At 41.3% G+C, this 14,849-nt stretch overlaps 1 protein-coding gene across 3 annotated transcripts in view; it reads left to right on the top strand.

Moving 5' to 3' along the window:
• The window catches only part of DAAM2 (dishevelled associated activator of morphogenesis 2), a 226,798-nt gene that overhangs the window by 161,548 nt on the left and 50,401 nt on the right, over nt 1-14,849 (top strand). For 2 of the 3 annotated variants that reach the window (XM_063124181.1, XM_063124182.1), the window contains exons 15-17: nt 6,605-6,712; nt 9,952-9,987; nt 11,188-11,294. In XM_063124181.1, the coding sequence (XP_062980251.1) occupies nt 6,605-6,712; nt 9,952-9,987; nt 11,188-11,294 (251 nt within the window). The remainder of the gene's footprint in view (nt 1-6,604; nt 6,713-9,951; nt 9,988-11,187; nt 11,295-14,849) is intronic. The other variant, XM_063124183.1, reaches the window with a different exon arrangement.

Below are 14,849 nucleotides of genomic sequence, written 5' to 3'. Positions count from 1 at the left end.
GGCTTGAAGCCCAATGGGTGACATTGGGCCAGTTCACGCAACATGAGGGCAGTTAATAAACCACGGTGGCTTGTTCTTTACTCCCATGCATACTGGTTGCATGCCGCTCGATTCACCTAATTATCCTCGCCGGGCGCAACTTGTGACATCCAAACCCAGTGAAGATAGGGGTCCAGGATGGTTAACAAACCACCCAGCAACTCTAGAACAGGCCATGGGTTCTGCGAGGTTTGATACATCCCCTGGGACTGCTGGACCAGGTGTACAACTTCATGATTTGAGAAAATGCAGTGACATGTATTTTTGCTAACATCCATGGAAAGAGGCTTTTAGCACTGCTGCTTCCATGAGTGGTCAACTGAAATGAAAAAGTCTGAGCCAGCCCTCAGGCTAGAATAGTTGAAGAGACCATTTCTAAGAGAGATACAACATTGACAACAGTTTAGTCATTGCGTAACCATGTATGAATACAATCGCCCTCTTTTTTCTCCTACTTTAAATCCTCATTCTACAACCCTTCTGGAGGAGTATCCAGACTGATTTGTTCATAGCACGTTTGTTCTTTCTCAACTCTGCAACCTCTCCCACCCCTATATTTCTTACCACCCCTATATTTCTTTTGGTCGTATATATATATATATATATATATATATATATATATATATATATATGTCAGATAGAATAGTGTCTGTGTTGAATTTGGGTGGCTGCCTAGAAATCCACGCTCTTTTTTCGGCTCCAAGTCACTCAGGGCTCAACTCAGGCATTTGGAATGAGTGTCCCGGGACTTCGGGAATGCCACAAGAATTCTTGCTCTTGCTCTCTCCTTTTCTTTTAAAATAAGATGAAGTGAAATATTTGCTGCTCCGCCTGAGCTTGTCTGTCAGAGCCATGTGGGGCTATGGGAGAGACTGTAAGAGAGGGATTGATTTTCATTTTCAGAACATGGGACTTAGTGCTTCGAAGAAGAAAAATACGACAACTACACACTCACACACACACACACACACACACACACATACATACACATGTATATTGGGGGAAAGCAAAGCAAAGAGAGACACAGGTGTTTCTGTTTAGTGTCCAACAACCACAGACTTCTGCTTTCCTCTGGTTAAGAGTGGGAGCAGCTGTGCTAATAAATGGGGGCTTGGGAGGTGAATAAAATGCTATTTTGGGGCATGCAGGGATAGTTTCAGGGTTTGAGAGGAAGGATATGGTGGAATTTGCCATTATTAATATTTCTGGCCAATGAATGCTTTGTAGTTTCCTGAGGTAGTTCTTTAGCTAAAAGTTAGCCAAGTCTGTTGTCTGGGGTATATTTTGTGCAGCCTGCATTCTGTGGGCTTTTTGATTTTGGAGGAAGGGATTTCTGTCATGCTGATGGCACCCCACGTTTCCCTCTATGAACCCTATGGCGGCTGGGGAAGTCTTGAACAGGTGTCTGGAGGCAGTTCTGGGTTAACAAATTGACTTAATCCAGATAAAATGGAAGTGCTGCAGGTAGGGAAAACTGCTATTGGGTAAAAGGTTGTGACCAATGTTGGATGGGGTTGCCCTCTCCCTGAAGAAAGCACAGCTTGAGGGTTCTTCTGGACTCACCACTAATGATGGAAGACTAGGTGGCATCAGTGGCCAGGAGAGCCTTTTAACAGCTTTGGCTGATTCACCAGCTGTGTCCCTATCTGGAGAGAGGAGACTTTGCCACAGTTATCCATCAATGAGATATACCCAGGCTGGACTACTCCAAGGTACTCTACTTGGGTTGCCCTTTGTAGACAGTTTGGAAGTTTCAGCTGGTACAGAATGCAGCTGCTTGGTTGCTAGGCAACAGGAGCATATATAGCAATTTTGTACCACTACCTGCCAGTCTGCTCTTGGGCCTAATTCAAAATGGTGGTCAGTACCTTTAAAAGCCTAAACGGCTTAGAGTTAGGTTGTTTGAAGGTCCACCTGCATCCATATGAGCCTACTGGGCCATTAAGATTGGTCACTGAGACCCTTCTCTCTGGCCCACTGGTGAGGTCCATGAGGCACAACAGGTGGGGCCTTTTCAGTGGTGGTTCCATCACTGTGGAACTCTCTGCAACTGGAAATTCTCTTGGGCCCATTTTTTCTCTGTTAAATAGGGTATAAAGCCCTGGCTGTTTGCATCCACTTTTATTCATCAATTTAAAACTGGCTCAGGTTTTCTTTTCTTTTTTTCTTTTTTGAATGATAAGCTTTTGCTTTACTGTTTGTTTTAGATGGTGCTTTTTGTGGTTTTAAATTGATTTTGTATGTTACAATGATAAGTTTATATGATTTTATTCTAATTATGTTGTGTGAATTGGCTTAAAAAGGATGTAAAGGGACTTAAAGGTTGTATATAAATATTTAAAATAAATAAATAAATCTGAGGTGCTGCTGTCCATCAGGAAGTCAGTCACATGCTATGGTTCTTCAAGTCACTTGGCTCATGCTTTCCTTAAATGTGGTGGCTTTGATTCTAGTTTAAAAATCCCAAGTCACTTGATTGCTCCCTACTGACATTCACTACTGCTGGTTATTAACTCTTGACACCCTATTACCACAGAGCAAAACATGTTATGCGGGAGATCTGTGATTAGTATATTGCAAGTCTGAGCCTGTTCACACATAACGGTGAGCCACTATGGCTAGCTTTGGGAAGCAAACCACGGTGGCTTAGCATGTCATATGAGGGGAGAAAAACATGACAGTGATAGCTAATAAACATCCTAGGGTAACACCCCCCCCATGCAGAAGTGTTAATGCCTACGGCCATAGTACCTTGAACACGCCCAATCTCGTCTGATCTCAGAAGCTAAGCAGGGTCAGGCCCGGTTAGTACCTGGATGGGAGACCGTCTGTCATGACCTCCGGTGGCCATTTTGCAAAATCCCTACTGTGACTATAGAGTCTTCCTGCTTCATGCAGCCAGAATGCTTGTGACAGGGCTATCCCCACCCCAGATCTAGGTGAATAACATTTCAGGGGGAAAAGCTCTTTGAAATGGATGGTCACAATGAGAGACAGAAGGAGCTAATGAATTAAAATTGTGTTTGTGGAAAGCTGTGGGACTTTGTGCACAGTGGATATCTCTGATGAACTGGAAGTTCAGAGGAATGCAGAAATAAGCCATTTAGATGGCCATAAGAAGCATGGGCTTGCCTATCTAAGGAAACACGAGCGCCCCCATTTCACAACAAGCAACAGCCACTCCCCTAAAAAGTGTGTAATAGGTTGCAATGTGTGAGGGTATGTGGACTCTTCTTGGGAAAATGGGCATCCTTTTGAAGAGGAGTTCTAGGGTCTTGGCTGGGGAGAAGCGACTACTTATATTGTGAAGAGGTAAGAACTAAGCACGGAGTTTCATCCATTGACTCTTCAGGCTGAAATGAAATGGAGTTAATAAACAACATTCCTTGTCACGATGGGTCTATATCTCCTTGTTTAAAATTCAGTCAGAAATTTGTAAGTTTTTCCTTAATCTCTTTTTCACAACAATAGAACTGTTCTTATATTTAGTCATTCAACAGCCTGTTTAGGTTTTGGTTTGCGATACAGTTTGGTAAGAAGAAAGCATAGAAACAAACTGCTTGAGGAAAACAATCCTGTTGATTTCTATTCTTTGTACTCCACCTATCTCGGATTTCTCTTTCAGTGGACTATACTTCCATTTCAAGTATGTAAGTGCAAAGTGACACAATTGCGGTGGGATTGTACAATGCATTGAGGAACCAAATCCTCTCTGAAGAGCCAGTTCCTTATAAAGACATACTCAGGCTAATTGTGTGTGCTCCAAATACTTTTTCCTTTATGACTTAAGCAATCTCTGGGGAGTCCTGGGAAATATTGTTCACAGGTCTGATTTCTCATAATGGACTAAAACATTTGCATGGCAAAGAAACCAGATAACTAACTCCAGAAGATTAACTTGGAGCAAAAATTTCTCATTAAGAAAAAATAAATAAATGATACGCAGATGAAGTAACTTCAAAAATAAAAGAAAATGAAAGAACAAGACTTGGTTTTATTTTTATATTGTTCATTAGGGACCATAAATATGTTTATGGAGCAAAGGGAATAATTTATCTTAGCAAATACACTAGGTGAATCTTTGTTTCTTTCTGAATGCTCAGTCTTTCTGGCTGATGACAAGCAGCTATGAGTTTGCTAATCCATAGCTGAGCAGTGAGAGTGCAGCTGAGGAAATTGTCTGGCAGAGGCATGCAATTTTTCCATGGGTAAGAAGGGTCAGCACAGGAATGGGATTCTCTCCTCCATCGGAGGCAAGTCACATATGTGTGCGTGTGCATGCATAGGCATGTATATGTTGCAGATTGTTCCATTCACTGCTTGGGTAAAAGAGCTCTTTTACCCAAAGGCTGCGTACATTTAGCAACATATACATAAGCTTCCCCATGGCTAGGAAGATGGCTTTAGTAGCTTTTACTTTAAATTCCCCTTAAATGCAGCTTATTGTTGCATCTAAACTGGGATTGTGGTTTAACACTAACTGTGACCAGTTTCAACACAAGCCAACTTCAAGCCATGGTTTCTGAAGCTGGCTTGTTTACTGTAGTAGAGTTTACTGTAAGCTGCAGTCTCCAGTTCAGATGCAACAATAAACCACATTTAAAGGAAATTAAAAGCTTACCAAGGCCACAGCTAGACCTAAGGTTTATCCTGGGATCATCCAGGGTTCACCCCTGCCTGAGCACTGGATCCCCTGTGTGTCACCTAGATGAACAGATTTGACCCCTGGACGATCCAGGGATAAACCTTAGGTCTAGTTATGGCCCAAGTCCTCTTCCTGGCCATGTCAGAGGAGAGGAAGCACATGAGCCTAAGGCTTGTTGCTGTTCATGCATGTTGTGCTAAATCTTGGTTAAGTTTGACGTCCACACTGGGTCAGTGTTTGTGACAATGTTTGTATATTGGTTCTGTTTTAGCTTAAATAAAAATTTCAGTCCTGCAACTCATACTTTGGGGAAAGTATTCACATTCTTTGGGACCTTTCAAGAAGGCCTAGCTCATTAGTTATTAAAATTATTCCCATTTCCCCTGAAAATAATTCCTTGAACATACAAATTTAGCTTATGAAACAGATGGTTAGGCTTCTCCCTGGCATGCCAAATTTCTATGTGTAGGACAGTGTCATTGTTAAAATGGAGGGAGCTTTCACTCATATGATCTCCAGCCTACAGTACAAAGTGGTACTATTCAGGAATTGAATTGCCCCATGATCTGCTGATTGTGGCATAAATTTCTTCAAATGTAGGTATAAATCTCCTTAATTGAGCACAGGATTGAAAGGCTAGTTGGGTTAAGACAAGCATTTAGTCTCTAAGGTAGAGAAAAATAGCACAAGAATGAAATTTGGCTATGGAAACAGTGGCCTCTCAGGAGAATGGAGAAAAAGGAAGGAAGACCATGAGCATTGATCTCATAGGAAAATGAGTTCTGCAAGTTTCCACCTTTGATGGCTTCATGAAGAAAATGCTTAAGATTCTCCCAGAAACTTGGGGTACTTCTAGATAGCTCCATTAGTGGGGCTTGATATATTGGTAACCCTAGTCTAGTCTATCAGGATGCTTCAATCAGCTATGGTTCCCACAAGTCTACACTTTTGATAGGGACTGTAATTAGTTCTGCTGTATGGGCAGCCCGCTTCCCTTGCTCCTCACAAAGATGTCCAGAACAAAAAGGCCTTCCCAAGGAAATGTTTCGTATTCTGGTTGTATATGCTACAGGAAGCTATTGTCCTGCTGTGCCTAAACAGCTCTGGGTGAATTTACTGAAATAGGAGCAAAGCTGAAGCACAGCACTGTATGCCAAGAAGCCACTTCAAGAGCACCCAAAGATGCTGGTTTTTTTTTTTTTTTTAAAAAAAATCCTTTCTGTCATGGCTTTCTTCAGAATGTTTTTCTTTCCTTCCTTCCTTCAATCTTTTTCTCCTCCCTTTAAGCGCTGCTTTCTGCTCCAACCATCGAGTTCTTCCTGACTGTTTTAGTTTTCCAACATAACACATTACTTGTGCTTTTAATGAGTGTGAGTGGGAAATGGGAGCTGTTTCTAATTAGTTCGATAATGAAGTGTTAATGCACTTTGCTGCATGAGTGCATTTCAGGAACGTCAGCCCAGGAGCTTTTGAGAGATCTCTTTGCAGCCACTGGGTAATCCTTTCTTCTGGACCACAAGACACCACATGCTGTGAAAAGCTTCATCATTGTCGCCAATGTGATTCCCTCCATTTCCCCCCCTCAAACATTACTATGTGCCTTTTAATATTTTCAAGTTTCTGCTTCTTTTCCATTAAATGAACAACACAAATAATTGTGTGTGTGTGTGTGTGTGTTGTTCATTGATGTTTGAAATGCTTTAAATAAAATAAATACATTGCAATGCAATAAATGAAATGTATTTAAAAGCACAGCGTATGAAAAGGGAAAGTGAAGGACACAATGTTCTAGGTCTAGGAGTGTCCTTTAAGTACAGGTAGAACATTGGCAAATAGCGTAAGCGTGCGATTTCAATGTAGTGACTTTCACATGACAGCAGAATTGTAACTCTGACTATGTGTGCTATCTTTGGACTATAGGAGAAGATTCATGGCACAATTTGGCACGAAATTGACGATTTAAAGGCTTTCAAGATGTTGGATTTGGAGGATTTTGAAAAAATGTTCTCAGCTTATCAAAGACACCAGGTAAAGAATTTCCCTTTTGTCCCTGTCTCTATAAACCCCAGGTGCCCTGTGTTTTTCTTCAGAAATAGTTTCATTGGCTGGTGCAACAATGGAGAGGAGCAAACAGAGGGAGTTGCATCCCCACCCCTGCAGCCATATATATGGTGTTTTGAAGGGAAACAGGACTGGCTCCAGGTTTGAGGGGCCCTGGGTAAAGTTTCTTCTGGATGGGCTAGAGTGACCATATGAAAAGAAGGACAGGGCTCCTGTATTTTTAACAGTTGTATTGAAAAAGGAATTTCAGCAGGTGTCATTTGTATGCATGCAGCAGCAGGAGCTTTGCCCTCTTTTGTCTCTGCTCAGTCTTGTATAGCTCCTGCAGCTTTAACTGTTGTGATGAAGAGGGCATTGCACCAGGTGCTGCATGCATATAAAGGACACCTGCTGAAATTCCCTTTTTGATACAACGATTAAAGATAAAGAAGCCCTGTCCTCCTTTCCATATGGTCACCATAGGACGGCCCCCTCTTCGGTTGGTGAGCCTTGGGTTGAAGTAATGATGGTGGAAGCCAGCAGTGCTCTAAGAAGTGCTAGGCATCTGTGTCTAGCCACAGTTTTAATTCTCAAGAATACCACTGACTTTGTCTGGGGTGCTGTAAGAAATTAAAATGGTGGCTGGCTGGACCATTTTAGGAGTGGGGGATGTTAAGGCAGGCATCAGTGTGTGTGGTAGTGGGGTGTGTGTCCTGATAGGGCCTTGGCAGCTGCCTGACAATGCCCAATGCTGACACCAAGCCAGAAAGTAAAGAAAGGAGCACAATAAAGGAACCACATTATCATTACCTTGATTTAAAGTCTGTTCTGCCATTGTGGCTGTCCTCCTTAGTACAAAAATGTAGTTCTTGGAACCTGTAGCTAATACTCCAGCCTGGTTTGGGGTTCTAGTTATTATAAAACTCCTGGCCTCTGTTGTATCTAGTGTTGCTAATTTTATTTTATTTTGTTTTCCTGTCCTTGCAACCCTACTCCTCCTGAATGAAACATTATTAGCCATGAAAGCGTTTTGAGTAGTGAGATTACCTTAGCTCTGCTTTTTGTTTGTTTCACTTTGCTTTCTTTTTCTTTCCTTTTTTGTTCCAACAAATGAGCTCCAGATTATAACACTAGCAACATAGTTTAACAGCAGCTATTTATTAGTATTTTCTCTCTACATTTTCTTGGAAAGCAAATCACCTGCATTCTCTCTGCCTCTGATGAATGAGATTCAGCTGGAAGGGAGCTCTGAGGTCGTACCCTCTTTCTTCCCCTTTTCAAATCCTTTCCTAACTATTGGTCTCCAGTTGTCTTGAAGCAGCCTGCTGTTGTTCAGCTGACAGTCCAAAGCTGCTTCAGAACCTAAACATCTCTTATCCAATAACATAAAACTGTGAAACCAAATGAGAGCACCATGTCACATCCTCTGTTTTTCCTTCTAGTGCGTTAGGGTGGATTCCTGCATTGAGCAGGGGATTGGACTCTATGGCCTTATAGGCCCCTTCCAACTCTACTATTCTATGATTTTATATTACAAGCAGATTACAAGAAGAGCTTCTTCTAGTTTTATATCCTCTGACATCTTGTCCTATCTGAACTATTGCTGCATGGAGCCAACAAAAGCTTTTAGCACATGAATCCATGAACTAACCTGACTACAACACCTTTTACTTCCCATTGAAATTTTGCCACTTTATTTGTGTGATCCTGGCAAGGCTCAAATACACTTTCTAGAGTATAAAAAAGCACATCTAGGTTTGGCTGGTCAGTTCTGAATGAACATATGAACTTCAATTCCCATTCTGCCTGAGGGCATCCTGGTTTTCAAGTCCCCCCAGTTCCTGCCTCTCAGCATTTCTTACCAGCCAGAAAACTATGGTTACTAGGTTTGGAAGAGGCCAGGATCTTAAACCAGCTTCAAACTGTGGTTTAAGAGCCTGGTTCTGAACCTAGTAACCATAGTTTCAGGGTTTGGATAGTAACAGGGAACTATAGTTAATTGGAGACTTCTTGGCTCATGGCAGCAAGCCAGGAAAAGGAGGTGTAAACACAGAGAGAGAGAGAGAGAGCTTGAGTGTATCTGTGCTTATTAAACTGAGATATGATCATTTGAACTGGTGCAACTAGTGCAAATAGTTCAACTGGTGGAACTATTGCCTATCCTGAATTGGTGACTTTAACTTTCAGTGCAACACATCTGATTCCATATGACAAACTGAATTCCAGTAGTTTGTCCTTGAACAGGGAGGGTGGGCAAGAGGACGAGAGCATGAATGGGACTTTTCTTTCTCCTGCTGCAATTAATATGAAATTAATATGTTTTGTTCCCCAGTTTCTTCATTTTTAAACTGCTGCTTCTTTCTTTGAAAAGACAAAAGGTCTCTTCTCCCCTCCATAGCAATTCATCTACTGTTGGTCATACAAGGGTGAAGCAATGTTATGCAATGACTTAAGTAGGAATTGAATTTACTGCAAACTCCCTTACTGATTCTTGTTAAAATGTTCAAAACACTAGGTGTTTTTTTTAAAATAAATAAATAAATAGATTGGTTATATAATTATACAGCAAGGTACTGTGAGACTTAGAGCTCCATCCAACGAGCATTTTACTGCACGCTCATTACTGGGCACTCGTGGATTTCTCAGAGGTCCCTCACATGACGTCGTCTGCCTCTGTCTCACGCTCTTTCCGCCCCTTCTGGCCTTGCGCTGTATGAAAAGACAGAAAAAGTCTGGTTGCTGCTCTCTCCTGCTGGGTGTGGGAGCAGCAGCGTGATTACACTGCCCAACTGAATGGGCCTCGTGCTCCTTGTTTACTTCCTGTTTTCAAACTGAACGACAACGGAGAAGCGACGGTAGCCAGCATTTCTTCCAAGGTGTGATGGAGCTTTTAGACCACATTCCTTCAACTCGGTAGGACTTACTTCTGAGTTGACATGTGAAAGATTGCACTGTTAATTATTGTTTGTGGAATCTTCACATAAAAGGTGCAAATTCAATAGTATAACACCGTTGGCAGTATTAATTTCTTATGAGCATGGAGAGGAGAACAGACCTTGATGTGTTTCCTCTTTGGTTCTTTTAATAAAGGGCTATGTTAACTGGCATAGTGTTTAATTGCTTAGAAAACCAAATACTGTTGCTTTGGTAAACTCTGTACCTTTTATTGCTGTGGCTAACTGTTGGCATGTTTCCTTCTCTGTTCTCTTCGACTGCTGCCTGAGTAGGACCTGCTAACTAACCCTTCTTCCTCCTGTAAGCAGGTGAGTACTACTGACTGTCCCCATCTGACTTGCAGAGTTCTTTTCCAATGTTTACATTAAGAGACCCAGCAGCAGCAACATGACCCAAACTGTTTACTGCATGAGTAAAGCCTTCATTTTTATCTGAGCTTCATGGGCTGGTGAAGAGGAGATAGCAAGAATTCTCCTGCTTGGATTTTAAGGGGGCTTTGGAAATCTCTGTCCTTTTACTGTCTTAATCAATGGGGAGCAGAGAGAGATGCCAAAGATGCTGCTGTATCTTTTCCTCATGGGACAGAAGGGGAGAGTATGAATTCTATGATTCTTTGCTTTAAGGTGGATTCCTGCATTGAGCAGGGGGTTGGACTTGATGGCCTTATAGGACCCTTCCAACTCTATTCTATGATTCTAGTATCCTGAGTTTTCTCCCACTGGTGTACTCGTCTGCCCATGGTCATTTCTGCCAGCAGAATGGATAGGAGGTGATTTTCACCATTTCCCTCCTGAAACCTCGATGAGGGGGCTTTTGAATAGTGGGAGGGAGAGATTATCAAAATTTACCTCCCCTGCTTCTGCCAGCAGGATCCTCCACTGGATTTCTGTCCCATCTGTGAACAGAAGAGCTTTTTCCCTTCATAGATGCGAAGTTAGGATCTAAGCCATTGACTTCACAAATGGTACTTCTTCACAGAACGGTTTGCTTTTTGTACACAATGTGTTTCTTGGGATACAAGGGAATGTGTGAGATTTTTTTCAAAAAAATATTTTGTTAGGTTTTATGTTGTGCTATATACTTACATTAATTATGAAATGCGTAAAGCTCAATTCAGCTAGCACAGGCAATCCTGTTTACAGTGGTGGAAATAACATGAGGACCAGACCTTGTATATGCAGACATACAAATACACACACTCATATACTACCCATCAGCCTGTGTATATGCAATTGTAGCATTGTCTGCAAGGAAAAATGTCATTGGTTTTAACTGGTGAACCAGGAGAGAGAAATGTATCAGACACATTTTTAATCTTCCTTTAAGTTTTGGTTTTGTAGCATTGCAATCCTGCAATCTTGGATGGATTTCCTCACAAATTCAACACTTTGGACTCAGAGCACAGCGTATCTAGTTGACCTTCTCTGTATTTCATGGACAGAAAAGAAAAGGAGGAGAAGAGGGGAAAATACTTGGGCACTGATTTTCATTTTTTTAACTATTTGTAGAAGGAAATGGGATCAACTGAAGATTTGTACCTGTCCAGTCGAAAGGTCAAAGAGCTTTCTGTGATTGATGGCCGGAGAGCTCAAAATTGCGTCATCCTTCTTTCCAAGTAAGTGTGTTTAACCTGAACTTGCTTGGAATTTGGTGTCTGGTTATACAGGAATGATGCAAGGAAAATTCCCATTCAGCTGCTGCCAACTCACAGATTTTCCGACAGGAAGCTCTCTGGAGTGTTCTTGAGAATTGAAGGATGCTCATGTTTATCTCCAGTTATATTCTTAATTCTTTCTTCTGAATGTAAAGCAGTAGCCTGGGACTGAACCTAATTTCAGTTATAAAACCCTAGGTGTAAACAACATAACTTGGAATTTGGCATTGGAAGTTCTAATTTTGGAGTCTGAATTTCAACAAGGAAACCAGACACTTGGGTTTCAAACCAGGAGCAAATTTTGGTCACAAAGTTAGATGTTGAGAACAAAATGTACCTTTGGGATAGTGACAGGAAATTAAAATTCTGTAGATCTCTGGATTAATAATTGGGGAGACTTGTCAAACATCTGGTAAGGTTTTGCTGAACTTTTGTTTCAATTCTACAGGAGAAGGGGGAGATTTCAGATCCTGCTTTAAAAAGAAATAAATTATTGCTCCCTTGATTTTTTTATTGTAAACTGCCTTGGGAATATATGTGAAGGGTGAGACACAGATTCCTATAATAAAGTATGGGTGCAGTCCTATGGGTTGTGCCCCTCGATGATCATAAGCCCCCAAACTCAGAGGTTTAGTATCATGCAATGCAGGGCAGGCGGAGCAGCAGAAGTGATCTTCACTGCCCTGTCCTCTTGCCCTGCATTTATCATGAGATTTTTTTTTCTGCCCATCTATCTTAAGCACTTTGGAGTGGGAGGGAAGGGTGCTACAGAGCATATATCCTGGCCTCTCCAGTCTCCTCCTCTCTCCACCCACCAAAACTCCTCCTCCCCTTCTCTGAGGTCAGATTCCTGACCTTGGAGAGCAGCTGGCATAGTTTTTTCCATGCCAACCGTGAGGGGTAGGGGGGTTGGAGCTTCGATCCCCCCCCTCCAAGGTCAGAGATCGCACTCTGGCCTCAGACTGGGGAATCTGAAATATCTTCTGGCCCCTCAGATGCCATCTAGGGGCCAAAGGATTGCTCCCTCTAGAAAGGAAGGAAGGAATGTTGCATCCAGTGTGCGCCCGCTGTAAAGAAGGCAAACACCATGTTAGGCATTATAAGAAAAGGAAAAGAGAATAAAACTGCTAGAATCATACTACCTTCATACAAATCTATGGTGTGACCACACTTAGAATACTGTGTACAGTTCTGGTCACCACACCTAAAAGAGGATATTATAGAGCTGGAAAAGGTGCAGAAAAGGGCAACTAAAATTATTACAGGGCTGGAGCATCTCCCCTATGAGAGAAGGTTACAGCTGGGATTGTTTAGCTTGGAAAAAGGGAGGCAAAGGGGAGACCTGATAGAGGTATACAAAATCATGCATGGTGTGGGGAATGTGGATAGGGAGACATTTTCCTCCCTCTCTCAAAATACTAGAACGTGGGGTCATTGCATGAAGCTCATTGGTGGGAGGTTCAGGACAAGTAAAAGGAAGTACTTCTTCACACAGCGCATAGTTAAATTATGAAACTCACTACCACAAGATGTAGTGATAGCCACCAATTTGGATGGGTTTAAAAGGGAGTTGGGTGAATCCCTGGAGCAGAAGGCTATCAATGGCTACTAGCCCTGATGATTGTGTGCTACTCCAGTATTGGAGGCAATAAGCCTGTGTGCACCAGTTGCTGGGGAACATGGGTGGGAGGGTGCTGTTGTACCATGACCTACTTTGTTGGTCCTTGGCCAACAGCTGGTTGGCCACTGTGTGACAGAGTGCTGGACTAGATGGACCCTTGGTCTGATCGAGCAGGGCTCTTATTATGTTCTTAACTTTAGGTTCTAAGAGTTATTTTTACTTCTATTGCTTATATTTTATATCGATGCATGTCCTACGATGCTATGAGTTGTTTGCAAAATCTGCTTTTTAAGCAAATACTTCCTAGAGTGTCACGGGCATAAAGAAAACAAACCCTCTTTCTTATAGTTTTTTGAATTATGTGCTTGTTTCACTGTCCTTTGTTTGCTTATTTATCAACAGATGTTTCAACCATTAAGATAATTTCTTTAGCCCTTCCACATTATTTTTGCTGCAATGGACAGTAATAATCATATGCAAATGCATTATTTGCACATGAACTCTGTAGTGTGCAAACAGATAGTTCATTGGCATTCTTGGCATGTGTTTGGAAATAGCTGTCCTCTTGCTGCTTGACAGTAGCAGAGAGGCCAAGGAATGAATTGCTGGTGGAGACTATACTGCCTGTTCTATTTTTAGAAAGCTTTCGACTAATTAGTAGAGAAGTAGTAAGTGCAAAAAGGATGAAACAAAGCAAAATCACCGGTATAAAAAAATAACGTATTTGTTAAATGTTAAAAATCCAACATGTGTACTTTCAAGCCTCATGCTTCTTCAGGGATACTTGTGTAAATAAAAGAAACATATGAGCCTAAGAGAAATGGCATTAAATATTGCCAATTGAGCACTAGTTCAGTAATTACGTTCTGTATGAGATAGATCAAAGATTTCACATTAATAGCAAGATTTGTTGAAAGGTGATTTGTTAATATTTTTGTATAAATCGCTTCATAGGGACAATGTTCCTGTTATACTAAAACACACAATAAATTCATGCTAGTGCCTCTTGTAATGCCACATCAGTTTTAATATCCTGCGCTTAGGGTGGGGAAGAATGCTGTTCTTTCCAGACATTGCAAAGGAATTTATCTTTCAATATTTAGTGATCCTCTTTTATGAATAACTCAAAGTTGCGACCCATAATCTTTGTAACAAATAACCCAGTCAATAACTGGGTTTCATGTAAGACTGCTTATTTCCTGTCCTGAGAAATTATATGTTTAAGAACTCTTACGTGATAACTCACATTGGTTTTGGGATGGAATAATTGGTTGACTTTTCAGATAGTTTTCACAAAAATTAGGATGGATGCTTCAGTAGTCTGAAAATTCTTTCTGTAGTTAAAAGATTGTATTTAAACAGTAAACATATTTAATATTGCATTTAAATACAACAGTTTTAGAAATCCCAGTATACTCAGGGTATTGCCATATATATTAATCCTCAACTCATTCTCCTGAGTGCCTATGCTTATGTAACTCAAACACTGCCATCCACACCCAAGAGTGGAAATATTGGCATGATTTGAAAATATTTAAAAACAAAACCTTAAAATGGAGGGTAAAGCTCAGACCAGCCCAATAAGGATTGAGCATGCTTGGCAGATATGTTTTGAAACAGAAATCCCTTTTCTGAAGGCATCTCTTCCATATTGTTATTTAACACCCACCCACCCACACTCACCCACACACTCACCCACACCCACACCCACACAACAAAGGGCTGCTAAACCCATTGTGTGCAAGGTACTACTCAAAATCCTAATCAAAGAATTTATTTAATGGGACATAATTAGAAGATATCTTGGTAAAACCTTCAACACAACTGATACATAAACTGAAGCCTTGAATCATCTGGGTTGTCATTGAATCTGGGCCAAGAGCTCATTTTTGGTG

This window comes from Elgaria multicarinata, chromosome 4 (assembly GCF_023053635.1).
Source record: "Elgaria multicarinata webbii isolate HBS135686 ecotype San Diego chromosome 4, rElgMul1.1.pri, whole genome shotgun sequence".
Lineage (NCBI taxonomy): Eukaryota > Metazoa > Chordata > Lepidosauria > Squamata > Anguidae > Elgaria > Elgaria multicarinata.
This window is presented reverse-complemented; position numbering and strand designations above follow the sequence as displayed.